This window comes from Podarcis melisellensis (assembly GCF_964234715.1).
Source record: "Podarcis melisellensis genome assembly, chromosome: 4".
Lineage (NCBI taxonomy): Eukaryota > Metazoa > Chordata > Lepidosauria > Squamata > Lacertidae > Podarcis > Podarcis melisellensis.
Window position 1 is genome coordinate 76803437 of NC_138531.1, and position 16456 is coordinate 76819892.

At 38.2% G+C, this 16456-nt stretch overlaps 1 protein-coding gene across 2 annotated transcripts in view; it reads right to left on the minus strand.

Moving 5' to 3' along the window:
• The window catches only part of NBEA (neurobeachin), a 341694-nt gene that overhangs the window by 277905 nt on the left and 47333 nt on the right, over positions 1-16456 (minus strand). For both annotated transcript variants that reach the window (XM_081909292.1, XM_081909293.1), the window contains exons 11-13: positions 3767-3875; positions 2394-2546; positions 981-1149 (exon numbers count right to left, since the gene is read on the minus strand). In XM_081909292.1, coding sequence (XP_081765418.1) covers positions 981-1149; positions 2394-2546; positions 3767-3875 — 431 coding nt within the window. The remainder of the gene's footprint in view (positions 1-980; positions 1150-2393; positions 2547-3766; positions 3876-16456) is intronic.

Below are 16456 nucleotides of genomic sequence, written 5' to 3' on the forward strand. Positions count from 1 at the left end.
TCAAATTTTAGCTAAACATTAGAAGAAATGCCCTAGTGGCAAGAACTGCTCAAAAGTGGAAACAGATCACTTCGAGAGCTGGTTGTCCCTCCTTTGTTGGAAAGGTTGGCATGGTTCCTTCAAACTATGATTCTATTATGCATCAGGATATAAAAGCAAATAATTAATAGGGGTGTCCCCACCAAGGCTCTGAAGCTAAGGATAAGAAGACAAACCCGAAGTGTATAAGTAAGGATTTAAGGGAAGTCACCACATAATCAAAACTATGGGATAGTGTGGAAAGATCTCTGAGGGATACAACTGGAGATAAGAAAAACTTTTCCCCAATGGAAATAATGGAAGAGTAATTAGAGAGCCAGCCAAGGACAGCAGAACAGAGACCTATGGTCATAGGGGGAGACAAGAAAGATAGAATAATAAGCTGTACTGAAGGGGATAACAGTTCAAGAAAGATAAGAACTGAGTAGAGACCACAGGAGAACTATTTAGGAATCTTCAACAAATTTAACATTGTACTGTGCATGAAATTAACATTTCAAAATAATACTACAGCATATCTAAAATGTGTGGTGTTAATATTCCTTAAACAAGGGGGATTCCTTTAAATGTTTTAACTTGCTAGCAACCAATTCACCATAATACTGTACTGGTATTTAAAATCTGCATCTTAAATCTGTTCCTGCTGTTTTAGTTTCTTCTCATAATTTAATGCACTCCAAATTAGCTTTAGAAACCATATGTCACAAAACAATACTTCACATATTACAAATGTCCAAACCTCCCTTTATTCAAATTGTACTTGTGCTGCTAATTAAAAGCTTCCTACGCAATCAATCAAAAAGAGAACATCAGTTTAAAATAGGCTTCTTACTACGAAGTTACAGAGTTCAACTCATAAGAAAACTATTTTAGCAGTGTAAATGAGCATATTGACACAATTATTTACAGACCCCTACCGTTTCTAAGTTCATTATGCTTACCCAAACCTTTAGGAGTAATGCCACTGCTATCCGCAGGATTAACCACCCAGTAGTAGTATTTCAGTGTGTGCATTAACTGTAATACTGTTCCTACTCTACGTATCGTAGTGTAGATTGTAGCAGTGCCAATGAATTCAGCAGACAAGTATGTATACAGCGAGAGCTGAACCTGAAGAATATTATAAAAAGGACACACGGAATAAATAAATTTATTTTCTAATTTTAATTACACTGTAAATAAATCATGTATCAATTCATTTCATTTTTCTATTTATATGGCCATAAGTCATTAGGGAAATTCAGAAGTGTAATATATAAAATAATTGATTATAAAAGTTACCTTTTGCAGATTGTAGCTCAACCTAAAGTAATGAGTACACAAGCATGGTAGCAATTCACAAGATAAAACAAATACAGAATGGGAAGGGAAAGAGGTTGGTTGTTTTTATATATATATTCTTCCTAGCAAGTATCACAGATCTTGCTTTCATTAAAAAAAACCTAAATCACTAATAAATCCAGCCAAAATTCTGCTAACTTATGTATAATTATGCTGACAATTTAAAAAAAAACCTCAGAGCCCTCATCTGTATTTATTTATTTTACATGCTACTTTTCACATTTTTAAACTTAAGAAATCTGGCTCAAACAGCAGCTCTTTCCTTCCTTATTTTGAGAATTTCTAAGTGAGAAATGTGAAAGTTTGACACACTACACTGCATCAGAGGTGTACTTTGGCTTGTTGTCCAATGAGAGAGCTGTACTGAGTGGAAAGGCTTGATGGGAGATATTTTGCAAGCCTGGCTGAGCATGCTTATAATCCTCCAAGCAAATAAGAGTCCTGTGTCAGGGTTCCTAATTGTGAAGAGGAATTTAAGTGTTCTCAGCCAAACACATGAAGAATCCTGCTTCAGATGTTACCTTCAATGTGGAAAAGATTAGTGGTGGAGTTGACACACACGGGGATACGAGGGGTAGGGTAGTCATGTGCAGCTCTGCCCCTCTCTAAACAAGCTCAGACAATAAAAGGATTTTAGTCTTCAGGGTATCTTGGGCAATGAATTTATAGATTTTCATTTTCCTATACTATTCAGAAGTAGTCTTGAAATTTTGAAATTTCTATATGAGAAAAAGACAAGTCCAAGTTACTAATATGCTACTGATTTTATACTACATATTATAGAATAATCTCTCTCATATAGGGAGTGTGTGTTTGTTAATGAATTTATATTTCACATTTTGATAAAATTATCAGGGTGGATTACACTTTGCAAAACATAAGTTTTGTTGTTGTTTTTTCTACGTAGATTGAGCCACAGTGGAAGCCCATTTGATTATTTTAACACTGGTGATGCTTATACTGATGAATCAACAGTGTAAATAAGGACTTTATACAACACATTATTCACTGACCTTTGCAGGAGTATGTATCCAAATAGCAGGGTTGAAAAGGATATGATCACATAATTGCTTTAATAAAGGTGCTCCATGTGAGAGGCCATCCAAATATTTTGCAAAAGATAAAAACTGTTCCAGTACAGCTCTTGTTATATGAACTCTGGATGACTGAAGAAATTACAATAATTAAATAATGTAATTAATATAATTCATAGCTGTCAACGTTGCCCTTTTTTTAGGGAAATCCCCTTATTCCGAATAGGATTCCTCACAAGGAAAGGGAAAAGTTGACAGCTATGATATAATTCAGGTTTTCAGTTCATATTCACTTCTGTATCTGTGCTGAAAGATACTGAGAGCTTCATATGTTACCTACACTGAAACACATCAGCTAGACAAATATATGCAAACTACTGAAATTAAAACCAGTAACTCATCATTCAACAATATTTAAGCACAAAACATAGCAAAATAAAACCAACCAAATACCAACTAAACCACTCAGAATGCTGGCACCAAGTAGACCCAAAAGTATTTCTCTGAATATGCAGTGCCTCTAGACCAGCAATTCATAAGAAATGGATGAAATAGCAATCCCTGGCACCTGAGGACAGATGAGAGGCCATTGGACGATGCCTTCCTTTTCCGCTCGTAGACCTCCCTCTCAAAGGCGGAGAAGGAGGTCTGCCACTAAGGGTTTCTTCAATGCAGCAATATAAAATTTCACCACTATCACTGCTCCACTTTCACTGCCTCAGAGGCAGCTGATTGATGTAAAACAGATATGTAGGGATGGATCAGGGGAGGTCTTGTATCTGCAGTTCCCCATCTCCCCTGAAACATCCTCAGAAGAGGCAAAAATGTATGCCAGCCCTAGAGCTGCCCTTATTTTGAGACCAATGGGATGGATTTTTTTTTAAAAAAGTACCTAGCAACAACAGAAAAAAAAAGTCTGGTAGCACTTAGCACAACCAGCACATCATTTCAAGTTTAGTAAAGAGAGTAAAATAGAGTCTTCCCTAAAAGCAGATTTTAAAAAAATGAGAGTTATCTGAGTTTGTGCAACTGAGGATGTGTTTACACTGAGATTTTAAACAAAACCATGTTAGTTCCTCACAGATGAATTTGAGGGGTTTTTTAGCAGCAATATTCTCACAAGACACAAAATACCATCAGCATAAAGAGATCTAAACCACATGTAACAAGACGCCAACTTGGAGTTCAAGTCTTCAGTAAGCTGATGGCCAAGTGACTAAATGTGCTCAATATTTACCAGTCCAATATGAAATCATTTGCATACAACATTTATGGTGGACTTTGTGGCACATTTATTTAATTTCAATCTGTTCTGCGTAAAATATTATTAAAATAATATTAATACAACTTACCTTTTCAAGGAGATAGCCAATAACTAGGAATCCTTTTCCACCCAGCATTTGTTCTTGCATGGCAACTGAACTCTTAAGAAGTTCCACCAAGAAAGCCAAGAGGGTAGCACTGCATATAAAGTACAGGTACAAATTAGACTGAAAGTGTTCCAGATTTAGTTTTTAGTGTTGTTAAGTCCTATAAGCAGAAAAAACCACTTGCAAATTACATTCTTCTGAATATTTTTAAATACTGACACATTACAATCATGCTCAAAACACAGAGCTCATCTGGGTCAATCCCTTATTTGTCAAGGACCATCTGAGGTTTACATGATTAACAAATTATAGATAATCAGAAGGAAGCCTTGATAGGACTTGAGTTGACAGGACTCTGCTCAAGTGCATCATCTTGCAGGACATTCAAACAAACAAAATGTGATTGTCTAAATGCTTTTCTTTTGGATATGGAAGAGTCCTACTTATGAGTGTAAGACAACACTGTGCAATATCACGACTAGTACTGACACATTCTAATGATAATCAAGGCTTGACAACTCAAATGATGTCAAATAAAAATCAGTACCATCCTTATAGGTAGGAAAGGAGAAACTGAAGGCCTGTCATAAAGATGAAGGAAAATCTGTCAGCTTCCAAGTACTCTCTGGCTATGTTTACATGCAATGATTTGCATTCTCCTCCCTCATCTGCTCCAATTTCTGGTTGAGGTAGACCATAGTTTACGGTCATATCCAAATTTTCCAAAACTCAAATTGGAAACCACACTTTGAAGTGAGATTTCAGTTCTGGTTTGAAGGCAAAATACAGTTTGGGCAAATCATGTTCTAGATCTAGATAGTTCACGTAATGACAAAGTCAACTGTTATTTTAAAATAAATGTGACATTTCATTGTTTTAATGAATGTGGTAAGCTACACTGAGGGATTTTATTCACAGAAAGGCAAGATATTTTAATAAAATTAAGACTCCCTTTAAATGAGCATGTATTTAGCAAATTTCTTAATAAATGAATAAATACTAATATGATAAAATGATCAGTTTGCTACAGGAAACAACAGGTATATCCAATGTTAGTCATACTCAGAAAACACTTAAAGTCTATTGATTCAAATAGGTCTACTGCAAATATGATTTAGTTTGATATTACCCAATAATACTTCTTTAATTATCTAAATCGAGCATGCTATGTGAGCTGGATAGCTCAGTTGGTTAGACCATGGTGCTAATAAGACCAAGGTTGCAGGTTTGATCCCTGTAAGGGAAGGCTGAATATTCCTGCATTGTGGGGGGTTGGACTAGATGATCCTAAGGGTCCCTTCCAACTCTATAATTCTATGTTTAAGATACTTTCCTCAATTCTCAAAACCAAATATTGAGTAGTTGCAACAGCAGACAATTAAAACACAACCCAATTATACTGACCTACACCTCATTTATAATGATACAAAAGCTACTGACAGAAGTAATGCCACATAGTTGTTACACAAGAGCCACACCAGCATAAATATACTCAGTAATTCAAAGGCTGACTAGGTAAAGCAAAAAATCAAGCATGAGTCAATAGTGCACCAGATCTCATCTCATTCAGGTGTTTGCTAAAGCAACAATGAGATACAAGCTCTTAACTGACCAATGCAAATCCCAATCACCATACAGCAAACAAATAAATAAAATTGATGGATAGTTTCAATTCCTATTTTCCCATTCTTTGTGCGATGCTAGTACATTTGGACTAAAGACAAGGTTACTTTTATGAATATTCTGAAGAAATGCCGTGTTTTAAAGGTTAATCATATTATTATAACAAATTATCTTTCCCTTGCACAAGCAGAAGTGCACTTTCGTCACAGAGTGGTGTGTATGGGATTTCTGTCAACTCTCCCTCTGCACCACATGCTCCACTATTGCAAATGGGCTCCACTGACCATCAACATCAGCTTTTGAGAGAGCACTGTGGGCTACAAAGCCCTGCTCCGTGAGTAAAAATGGAAACGTCTGAGGAAATTAAACAAATCCAGTGGTTTCTGGTTGAAAAATGAATGGCAGAGGTTTGTGTAGAAGGAGCAGGGGGAAGTGGCAGTTTAAAACACCTGAGCGCAGAGAGATAGGAATTGGGAAAGGTGATATGCATTAGCACCTGCATTGTCCCATTCTCTGCTATTTCTCATTGTTAAAACAGGTTTTCTTTTTCTTTCTTTTTTAAAATCAACCCCTCACTGTCCCACAGCCCTGCTTTGCTCAAACCTCTGCCATTTTAAAAACCACCATTTTCAATTCAATGTCAATCCACCCCCACTTTACTCAAACTGAGGGGCACTGAAAAAATATCCCTCTTCCATTCTTCAGCTGCTTCATGTGAGAGAGAGAAAGTATGTGGAACTCTCAGATGTTCCATTGTACCTTGCCCCAACGTATTTCATTCTTGGTACCATGTGTTTTCTTCAACATGAAGTCCCAGATTCAACAGTAATTTAGAAGAAATACTTTATTAACAAGCAAATGCCCATATATGTACCATATCCATAAACTGAACTGAACTTTCTCTAACTGAAGAAGTTAATTGACAGCCTTGCTCATAAGATTCTTCTAACATATATCAGCATGGGGTTGTGCTGCAGAACAGGAGAAAAGGGGGGAGCATGGAAATGCGGGGGGGTGATCTGTGTGCAAAGAAGAATTGAGAAAACTATGGAGGAGAGTGGAAGGGGGGAAGGAAGTGAGGGTGAAAAGGGTGATTAGTCATTATGATTCATGAGAGTAGGGAGATGAAGGTCACCGTGGACAAGGAGTAAAAGTGAAAATAGGAGTGCAAAGTGGTGCTGCAGATTAGAAGAGAAAAGAGGCTTCAGAAATGGGGTGGGGTGAAAAACAGGCTTAGTAGTTTATGTGGTGGGAAGAGTAAGCTCCAAGGGCTTAATATGAGGAAATGGCAGAAGGCTTGGTGAGTGGGGCAAGGAGAAGGGGAGCCCCTAATATTTTACTCAATTGTTATACTTTTATACCACTTATCTAACTGTGGTCTCCAGGCAGTTTACAACACATTTAATTGTGCAAACTAATAATACATTCCCAACTATGTCAATCCTTTATATCATAATCATATTTGTTGCTATGACATTCTCAAAATCACCTTAATCAATACATCTCTGCTACACATAAAACTGCACCAACCTATTTCATTATCTACACAAGATTTAAAAACAAGACACGAATTGGCTATGTAATTTTTTGTCGTCATAAGAGCATTAATTTGTTTACTGCATTCTCTACCATAAATGTGGAATCCCAAACTGTGTACAGAAACATAATCCATAAGAACAAGTATTAGTAGCTAATAAGACTGCAATGCTAATTGATCAATCTGATTGACTGAATTTTGTACTCAATTAATCAGGAATTACGGTACACTTTTATCAACCCATGAGTCAGTGTTAAATACATATGCACATGTAGGCACATTTGTGGCACCTGCCTTTTTGCAATGTGAAAAGCCTGAAACAGCCATCAGAAGCAAAGTGGTCAGAGGTGTTTCGTACCAGCCCAATCAGTATCACTTCTAGACACAGCAGAAGTGTCTAACTGGCAATCTCATCAGCAGACTAATTTACAGTCAGGTCACTGGCACCTTATGCCAGCTCAGTCTGCATTGTTGATGGCTAAAGGAGATGTGCAAGGCAGCAAAAGCAGGATGGGCACCCAGCATTGAACGAACTCTTTGCAGATGCTGGTGAAGAAGGGAACCCTCAGTTTCATGGAATAGAAGGAGAGAAACCCGACAAGGGCATGCAACTCTTTGAACATGGTGCCTTGAGGATGGACAGAGAAGGAATAATCTCGGATGTATCTGGCTTTCTATTGTTGGGATGCTAAATCAAGTGTAACTCTGTTGTGAGCCAGTTTATATGTTCTTTAAAAGCTACAACGGTCAACAATAAAACCTCTGTGTACAGGTGCAGCACCGCTTAATAACATTCACGTATACAAGTTCATGAAAACTTGTAAATCAAACTAATGGACTAACTCAACAGAATCAATTAAAATTTCCTTAATCAATAAGCAGTCCTGTAAAACAAACATTTAAGGCTGAGAAACACAAATTAAAGTGAAGGCAGAGAATTGTCTTGATGGATCTGACTAAGGTGCATTCTAGTCCTGCCCATTCTGGTACAGAGCATACCCTATTCATCTCCCGCATAGGGTACTCCAAATATACTGTTTTTTTTGTCAGAACTAATAGTGGCTGATTGAAGAATCTAACATCAATGACTCATCTTTTTAAAAAAAGTCAGAGTGAATTTCATAAGTTATTTATGCATTGCACGAAATATCAAAAGCTGTTATAAAACAGAGGAAATATTTATGTACATATGTATTAATAATTTTATAGCTTTACATCACATAGAGATTTTCTCCTACACCGTCAAAATCAGAAACAACTTTGCTGAAGATTGGGAGATGGCACATGCAATCTACCTCCATATTCTATCGAAATGTCATAATATTCAAATATTGAGATACAGCAAACAAATAACAGGTTATGTGTTACCAATGGATCCAGTAAATATACTTTTATATTACTTGAAGGGAGGTGATGAAAATGTGGACCTTGAAATGGTTTCTATTCTTTTGATCCCAGCAAAAATGTCAAAAGCCAAGTATTGCGAGAAGCAAAGCTACAGGGAACCAGGCAGAGGGCCTTCTCGGTAGTGGCACCCACCCTGTGGAACGCCCTTCCAGCAGATGTCAAAGCGATAAACAACTACCTGACATTCAGAAGACATCTTAAGGCAGCCCTGTTCAGGGAAGTTTTTAGCGTGTGATTTTACTGTATTTTTGGTTTTTATGGAAGCCGCCCAGAGTGGCTGGGGAGGCCCAGCCAGATGGGCGGGGTATAAATAATAAATTATTATTATTATTATTATTATTATTATTATTATTATTATTGGGGAGAAATGGTTCTTCTTCCTTACTGATTTTTGTTAGAGTTTGGAATACTACTGTTATAAATAAAATTATACCCACACTGGAGAAAATATAATGTTTGAGAATAAGTTTGTAAAGAATTGGCATATATATCTATATCCATCTCCATCTCTCTCTCTCTCTCAGGAATGACATGTTCACTTTTTTCTCTGGTTTAAAGCTAAAGATTGCTTCTCTTCTCTTTTATTTATTTTTCTTTTAGTAATTGTTATCAAATTAATTTTTTCTTCATATTTCTCTCCTTATATTTGTACAGTTTATATTAAACTGTCATTTTTTAAAAACCTGGAAAACCTTAACATCTTGATATACCAAAATAAAAGTGAAGTGCCCTTCAGACCTAATTGATTTATCTGAAATATGTCAAAATGAAGCATATAGTATTATTTTTCCATCTCCAAGGACCCCTAATAAAATAATATCAATTCATATTCAACTTTAGTTCAGATTCATTACCATTTAGCGCTGAACAGAGTAAAGATCTGTTTATAAAAAACAATAGATGAGAACTGGGGGGAAGGGGAGGAGTTCTACAAAGAAATGAAAAGCAAAAGCAAGTAACACCTGAAACCATCTAAGGATGATAATCCAACAATGAGGCCACAACTCTTCAGAAACACCAGTGGAAGCACAGACCTGACTTTGCCTCCACTTTAACCCAAAAAGCAGAAGCAGGACTGGGAGGCTGCTCTCATGCCTCCATTCTGTTGGGTAAACTGCTCCTATAAGCTGCCTTATAATCATTGGTTCCATTCAGACAACTGCCTGTTTTATTGTGGAAAAGTTTCTGAGTTTGTTTTTTTTAAGCAAAGCATTTATTATGAATCCTAATTGCCTATTACAGCTTTTTACAAAAAACAACAAAACACCTCAAAGGCTTCATCATAAATCCTAAGTGGCTATTAATAATTGTCCAATATGTCTTCAAGTTACATGGCCTCCGCCCCCCTGAAAACAGGTGTCTTTATGTTTATTTACATTATATTTATTTATTTGTTGCACTGATAGCCCACCTTTTCCTCTAAAGAGCTCAAGGTGGTGTATATGGCTCTTACCTTCCTCAAGTAATCCCCACAGCAACCCTGTGAGGTAGGTTAGGCTGAGTGGAAGTGAATGGCGCACTGGTCCATCTAGTTTAATAATGACTACTCTAGGCTGCCAGCAGCTTTCCGGGATTTCAGAAATAAGTGTTTCCAAGCCCTGCCTGGAAATACTGGGGTTGGACCCAAGCTCCTTCACATAGCAGGTGCTTTACAACTGAGGTTGGCCCTCTGTCTAGGACTTGTTCCTGGATATATGTACTTTATAATGCTTGAAGAAAATGGTTTCTCCTGAGTGACACTAAAGGTATCCTAGTACTTACTAGTAAGTGAAACTTTCTGCAAAACACTAGTAAAGTAGGGTCTGACTAGTGTTCTAGGAGAGCCATGCATCAAAACAAATTGCACTATATAAAATCCTACTAATTTTCTTACAAGTATTTATACTCCGCTCTTGAATCCTAAAATGGCTCCCAGCACAACTTAATACTTACTATGTTGGCCATTCCAAGCAAAATAGCTTTCATGATTTCAATACCTAATTTATTCCATGAATAGCTTTTGAAATATTGAACAGAGGAGGAACATTTGTAAGAAAGTCATCTTCCAAGATGAACATATTTTTTTTCCAAACAGAATTTAACTTACCAGAAACTAAACTGCATCGGACTGCTGCAGGGTTCACATTAAACTTGCAAAATTCTGTGCACTGCCATACAAAATTTCTCTCCATTGTTTCCTATTTCCAATTCCCCTAGATACAAAGGCAAATATAAAGGATACTTCAGCCCAATCCTATATCTCCTCTATACCATGTCCTATCTAGAACACAATAGTATATCTGTATATGAGCAAAACAATGGTCGATATACAAATTTATCAATAATTATGATAGGCAAACCATCACCACAGCCCACCCCACAGTTTGTCCAGTAATTAGTTGGATTGTCCAAGTACTTGCACAATTTGAAGAAAAATTGAAATTCTCCCTTTCAGTGCCCTACAAAGCAAACTTGACCTTCTGCCGTGGCAAAGACAGGCAACAGGAAGGACTACTGATAACTAGGGAATGGGAAGAAATTCCATTCAGTTCACATTTCAAGGAGAACCTACCCAATTTGCACTTTCCAAAACAATAAGTACAGGAACCAAAACACAGCCATCCTTCAAAATTCGCCTGCGTCTCAATTCTGTGATACAGTTCTTCAGTCAAGGAATGTGTACAAAAAGGTATTTGCAAAGGTGAAGTGTGCATAAAAATAGATATATTAAGTGAAAATATTAGGATAAATTTGTTTGGAAAAATTGGAGTATTTGCAAAATTGCACAGAAAAATGTGTATATTAGGAGAGATTTGCACTGTAAAGCTGGTTATTTTTCATGAGGTTTTTTCTTCTTTTTAAAATCGCAAACTGGTGTGGGAATGAGAAGAACTGAACTTAAGCTTGGAAAAATGAGAAACTGAGATAAACCAAAATGGATAGATTCACCCATCCCTACTGACAACAGGAGAAGTCTTGGAGGACTCACTTAAACATTGATGCTCCTGAGTTTGTCTAGGACTATCTATGCCTGAAAGGAGGAGACCTCTATCACTTGTTAGTCTCTGCCATAAGTTCTTATGTTCTCTGTAAAGGTAATTTTGCTTGGAAAGCAAGGGACTAGCAAAGAAGGCTCACTTGTCAACAGTGACATAGTGTGACAGTGTTTCAAGTATCATATTTACCTTGTACTTAGTTAAGTCACTGGGCAAGTCCCTAGTCTCCATCAGTTCAACATTCTCCTTTCAATGTTGCCCAGCAAATGCCTCCTGAAAGTTTACAAGCAGTGCATGCTGACAAGAGTGATCAAGTGCTGCTTCTTCCCAGCAGCTGTTATTCAGATGTATACTGTCTCTATAATTGCTGGTAGGGTAGTAGAGATGAAATGGAGAACATAGGAGGGGCTTTGAGTGGGTAGGGATGTTGCAAGAATGACAGAAGAGGGGCTGGAATGGAATACTCAATTTTAGAGGCACATTCCATCAATGATTTTATCTAGGCAACTAACACACAACTGCTGATTCCAAAATGGACTGCCATTGCAAGATTGGAGTTTTACTAAAATCACTATCAGTCTGCTAAGTCAGTATGAAATATAGGACAGAATGTCTACAAGCATATCGATTTGCAAAATCCTCCATATTTTCAAAGAGGTATGTGTTTCAAAGAGGTATGTTCACACCCACTTACTGGATCATCACCTTGTCATGGTGAGTTGGCCCTTGTGAGCGTAGCCATAAATGTAGTATAAACACTGACAACTGAGAAACACTGGCCTGCGAGCGCTCCAGTTGGATAACTGCCTTTACCAAAGGTGTCACGGACTTTGAAGACACTAGAACTCAGGATGCAAGGGAGAAACGTGCTAAGAGGAAGGCACGCTTGGCAAATCCACACTGTGATCAACTCCCGCCCGGAAACCAATGTCCCCACTGTGGAAGGACGTGTGGATCCAGAATTGGTCTCCACAGTCACTTATGGACTCATTGTTAAAACCGTGTTTATGGAAGACAATCTTACTCGGCTACGAGTGATTGTCAAAAAAGAGAAGAAGAAGAGTATGTTCACATTTTTCCTTGGGTAAGAAAGCCTCTCCTCTTCCCAGAGGGGAGGCGTTGTGAGTGGGAACCATTCCCGCGTTGGCAGGGGGGGGCATGTTCGGCCCCCTGCATCATCTCCCCGGCTGCCACCCCGCCCTGCAGCGGGCCAGCCAATAGGCTTGGCCTGGGGGCAGGGTTTAGCCACATTCAAGCGGCCACGACAGCCTCCACGCCTCATTCTGCTTCCTGGAAGAGTCCTCGACTCACAACAAGTGTTGTTACAAATTATACTGTTTAGTTGTCAACAAAAAGTATATTTAACCTTCTTTGGCAGGAACAGTTATTGGGGAAAATAACAATTTGGACACAGTTCAAGATGAATTCTTACAGCACTCACCAATGTTACATTGTTTTTTTAAAAAAGCAGCATAAAGTGGTCCTTACTAATTTGCTAGCTCATTACAAAAACAAAAATTCAGAACTAGGAACAGTTCTGCCCAGGGCTTAACAAGGATCTTTTGGTACCTGAGGCAGAACTTGCAAATGTCACAGTAACCATAACAACTAACTAACTAACTACTTACTCTTTAATGAAGTCCTAAATCTACTGCCATGTTCTACCTATGGAGCTGTCCCTGACTGCAATAGACTCCTAGTTAATTAGGACAACAAAATAATAATAGTTTAGGGAGACAACCTTTGACATTACATTTCTGTTACATAAATCCAACTCTATGGTAAGAAAGTGATTTTGAAATCTGATCGCAGTCTATACTACATGTAAACAACATATTGGAAAATACGCCAAATAGTATGAATAAAATATCTAGTTGAAGAAATTCTGGATTTTAATCAGCAGTTCTTCTGATGCACTTTGTTAAGACCAATAGACTGATTATACAGTAGTTATGATTCTAGTATACAGCAATGATTCCGTTACAAAACATTAGTGATAAACACTGAGTTCCAATGTAGCACAAACTGGCATCTATCTGCTTTTGCAATGTGGTGCTCCTTGCAACTTGACCATGATAATAATACATTGAGGGCATCTTTTGTTCTTATTTTTCCCCTACAAATTTGGGGTGATATACAACATTAGGTAAAGGTAAAGGGACCCCTGAGCATTAGGTCCAGTCGTGACCGACTCTGGGGTTGCAGCACTCATCTCGCTTTACTGGCCGACGGAGCCGGCGTACAGCTTCCGGGTCATGTGGGCAGCAGTGCACGGAAACACCATTTACCTTCCCGCCGGAGTGGTACCTATTTATCTACTTGCACTTTCACATGCTTTCAAACTGCTAGGTTGGCAGGAGCAGGGACTGAGCAATGGGAGCTCACCCCGTCACGGGGATTCGAACCGCCGACCTTCTGATCGGCAAGCCCTAAATTCTGTGGTTTAACCCACAGCGCCACCCGCGTCCCTTTTGGGGTGATACACAACATTACTCATAGTCAGTATAAACCCATTAAAATCAGCATGACTGATTTCAGCATGACTAATAATGCAATACACTCAGAAGTAAACCTTATTTAATATGATGGCCTTACTCTGAAGTAAATGGGATTAGGATTATAACCTTAGCTGGAACTCTTTTTTGGTATTAAGTGGTATATAAATTAGTAAATCATCATCCCACCAGCACTCAGAGAAGTAAAATAACAATTATTCAAGACCTGAAAAACTACAGCAACATTCCAAATAAATTAATACTAAGTTGGTATTAGATATATTTGATATCTCAGACTCATACATAAATAGCAAATGTCAAAACACTGTATGTCGCCTAGTAAAGATTCCAACACTGGTAATCTATTATTAATCAAAAATGGATCATTTGGAAAAGCAATTTAATGACCCCCCCCCATTTCCTCTCAGAATTTGAATTTTAAAATGTTCCAAGCCCCACCCCCCCTTAGCTGCCTTCTCTGAAGTGATACATATTTGAAGGCTAGGAAACTAGGATTTATTTTAGTTAAAGCTGTTTACCCATACTTGGAAAACAACCTAATCATCAGCTAATTTGCTAATCCTCTCCTATAAACTGCAAATGCTGCCTAACCCTTTTAGCTCTGAGATTAATCAAACAATTAGAAACCCCTAGGTCAGTGGCCTAGTGGATCTCCTTGAACAAATAATTCCAAAGACTAGAAGCAGCAAATAAGAGGCCCCTATCATTTGCGGCTGCCAATGAAACGGCAGATGATCTCTAAATGATCAATGAGAGTACACAGGCTTATGTGACAGGAAGTGGCCAGTATATCAACGATTTCAAACACCAGTTCATAGCTTTCATGGCTTCTCTAGTCTGAGATGGAAAGGAAAGAAACAGTTGGGTAATATCAGCATACTGATCACATCAGACTCCAAATGTCCAGATAATCTACTTGAGAAGTTTCATGCAGATATTTTAAAAATATCTATCTCCCAAAGAAACCCTGTGTCATGCCATAAAGCCAGAGATCTTGATGTCAAGCAGCAGTTTTTGGAACCTATATTTGAAGTATGTTTAGTCCACCATAACAGTGCCCCCAAATCCCAGACAGACAGTGGAGAATGATACTACTAGTTATTGAATCAAAAACCACTGACAGATTCAGAAGAACCAATAAGTAAAGGTAAAAAGGTAAAGGACCCCTGAATAGTTAAGTCCAGTCAAAGTTGACTATGGGGTTGCGGCACTCATCTCGCTTCAGGCCGAGGGAGCTGGCATTTGTCCACAGACAGATTTCCGGGTCATGTGGCCAGCATGACTAAACCGCTTCTGGCGCAACGGAACACCGTGACAGAACCCAGAATGCACGGAAACGCCGTTTACCTTCCTGCCACAGTGGTACCTATTTAGCTACTTGCATAGGTGTACTTTTTAAGCCGCTTCTGGCGAACCAGAGCAGCAAACAGAAACACCGTCTACCTTCCCGCCAGAGCGGTACTTATTTATCTACTTGCACTTTGACGTGCTTTCGAACTGCTAAGTTGGCAGAAGCTGGGACAGAGCTCACCCCGTCGCGGGGACGCAAACCACTGACCTTCTGATCGGCAAGCCCAAGAGGCTCAGTGGTTTAGTCCACAGTGCCACCTGCATCCCTTAGAACCAATAGAAAAATAGTGCCATTCAAAGCGTAAATATTTCAAATCTAGCATAGTTTAAAACCCGGCCACCAAACAGACTGAAATGAACTTAAAAAATCAGTATCAACCTAAAACCTTGAGATACTACCTTTATCAAAATCTAATGTTTTTCTATTAATTCCAAATTACTGAGCAATTGGCCTATGAATAGCTTCAAAAATAATATGGAATTTTCACATGACATCAAACCAACCATTTATTTTTAAAATAGAATTTCTAGATCATGGGAACATCACAAACATAGTATATCACTATGTCCGCAAAGAATTTGACAAACGTTCCCATGTCCCTTGCTGACAAACTGGTAAACCCAAGCGAGATACTACTACTGCTGGGTGAACAGTCAACTAGTTGAACAGCTGTATACAACAACTGTGTATTAATAGTTCAGCATCATCCTAGATGGAAATATCAAGTGGAGTGCCACAATAATCTGCCTTAGGCCCTGTGCTGTTCAACATCTTTAAAAATTATTTCTACAAAGAAGCCAATGGGAACCTTATCAAATCTGCAAATGATACAAAGCTACAAATGATACAAACACCATAAAAGAAAGAATCAAGAGGGTATGGACATATAAGGTGGACACGTAAGGTGAAATTCAACAAAGAAAAATGTAAAGTCCTGCATTTTGATATCAAGAATCAAAGGCACAAATGTATGATGGGGAGGTAAAGGTAAAAGGTAGTGGGGAAGATCAAGTTTGGCATCAGTGAATGTGGAAGTATCTAGGTGTCCTAGTTGATCATAATTGTCACAAGTCAGGAATATGAAGCAGATGCTTAAAAATGAATGCAAACTAAGGCTGCATTGACAGGAGCACAGCATCCAAATCACAATTAAAAATACCTCAGTGATTTGGAATCTGAGCAAAGTAATCATGCTAGGAAAGGCTGTGAAAATAAAAATGAGCTTTGGACTGTTTCTAACCACCAAACGCAGCTTTCTCTAAA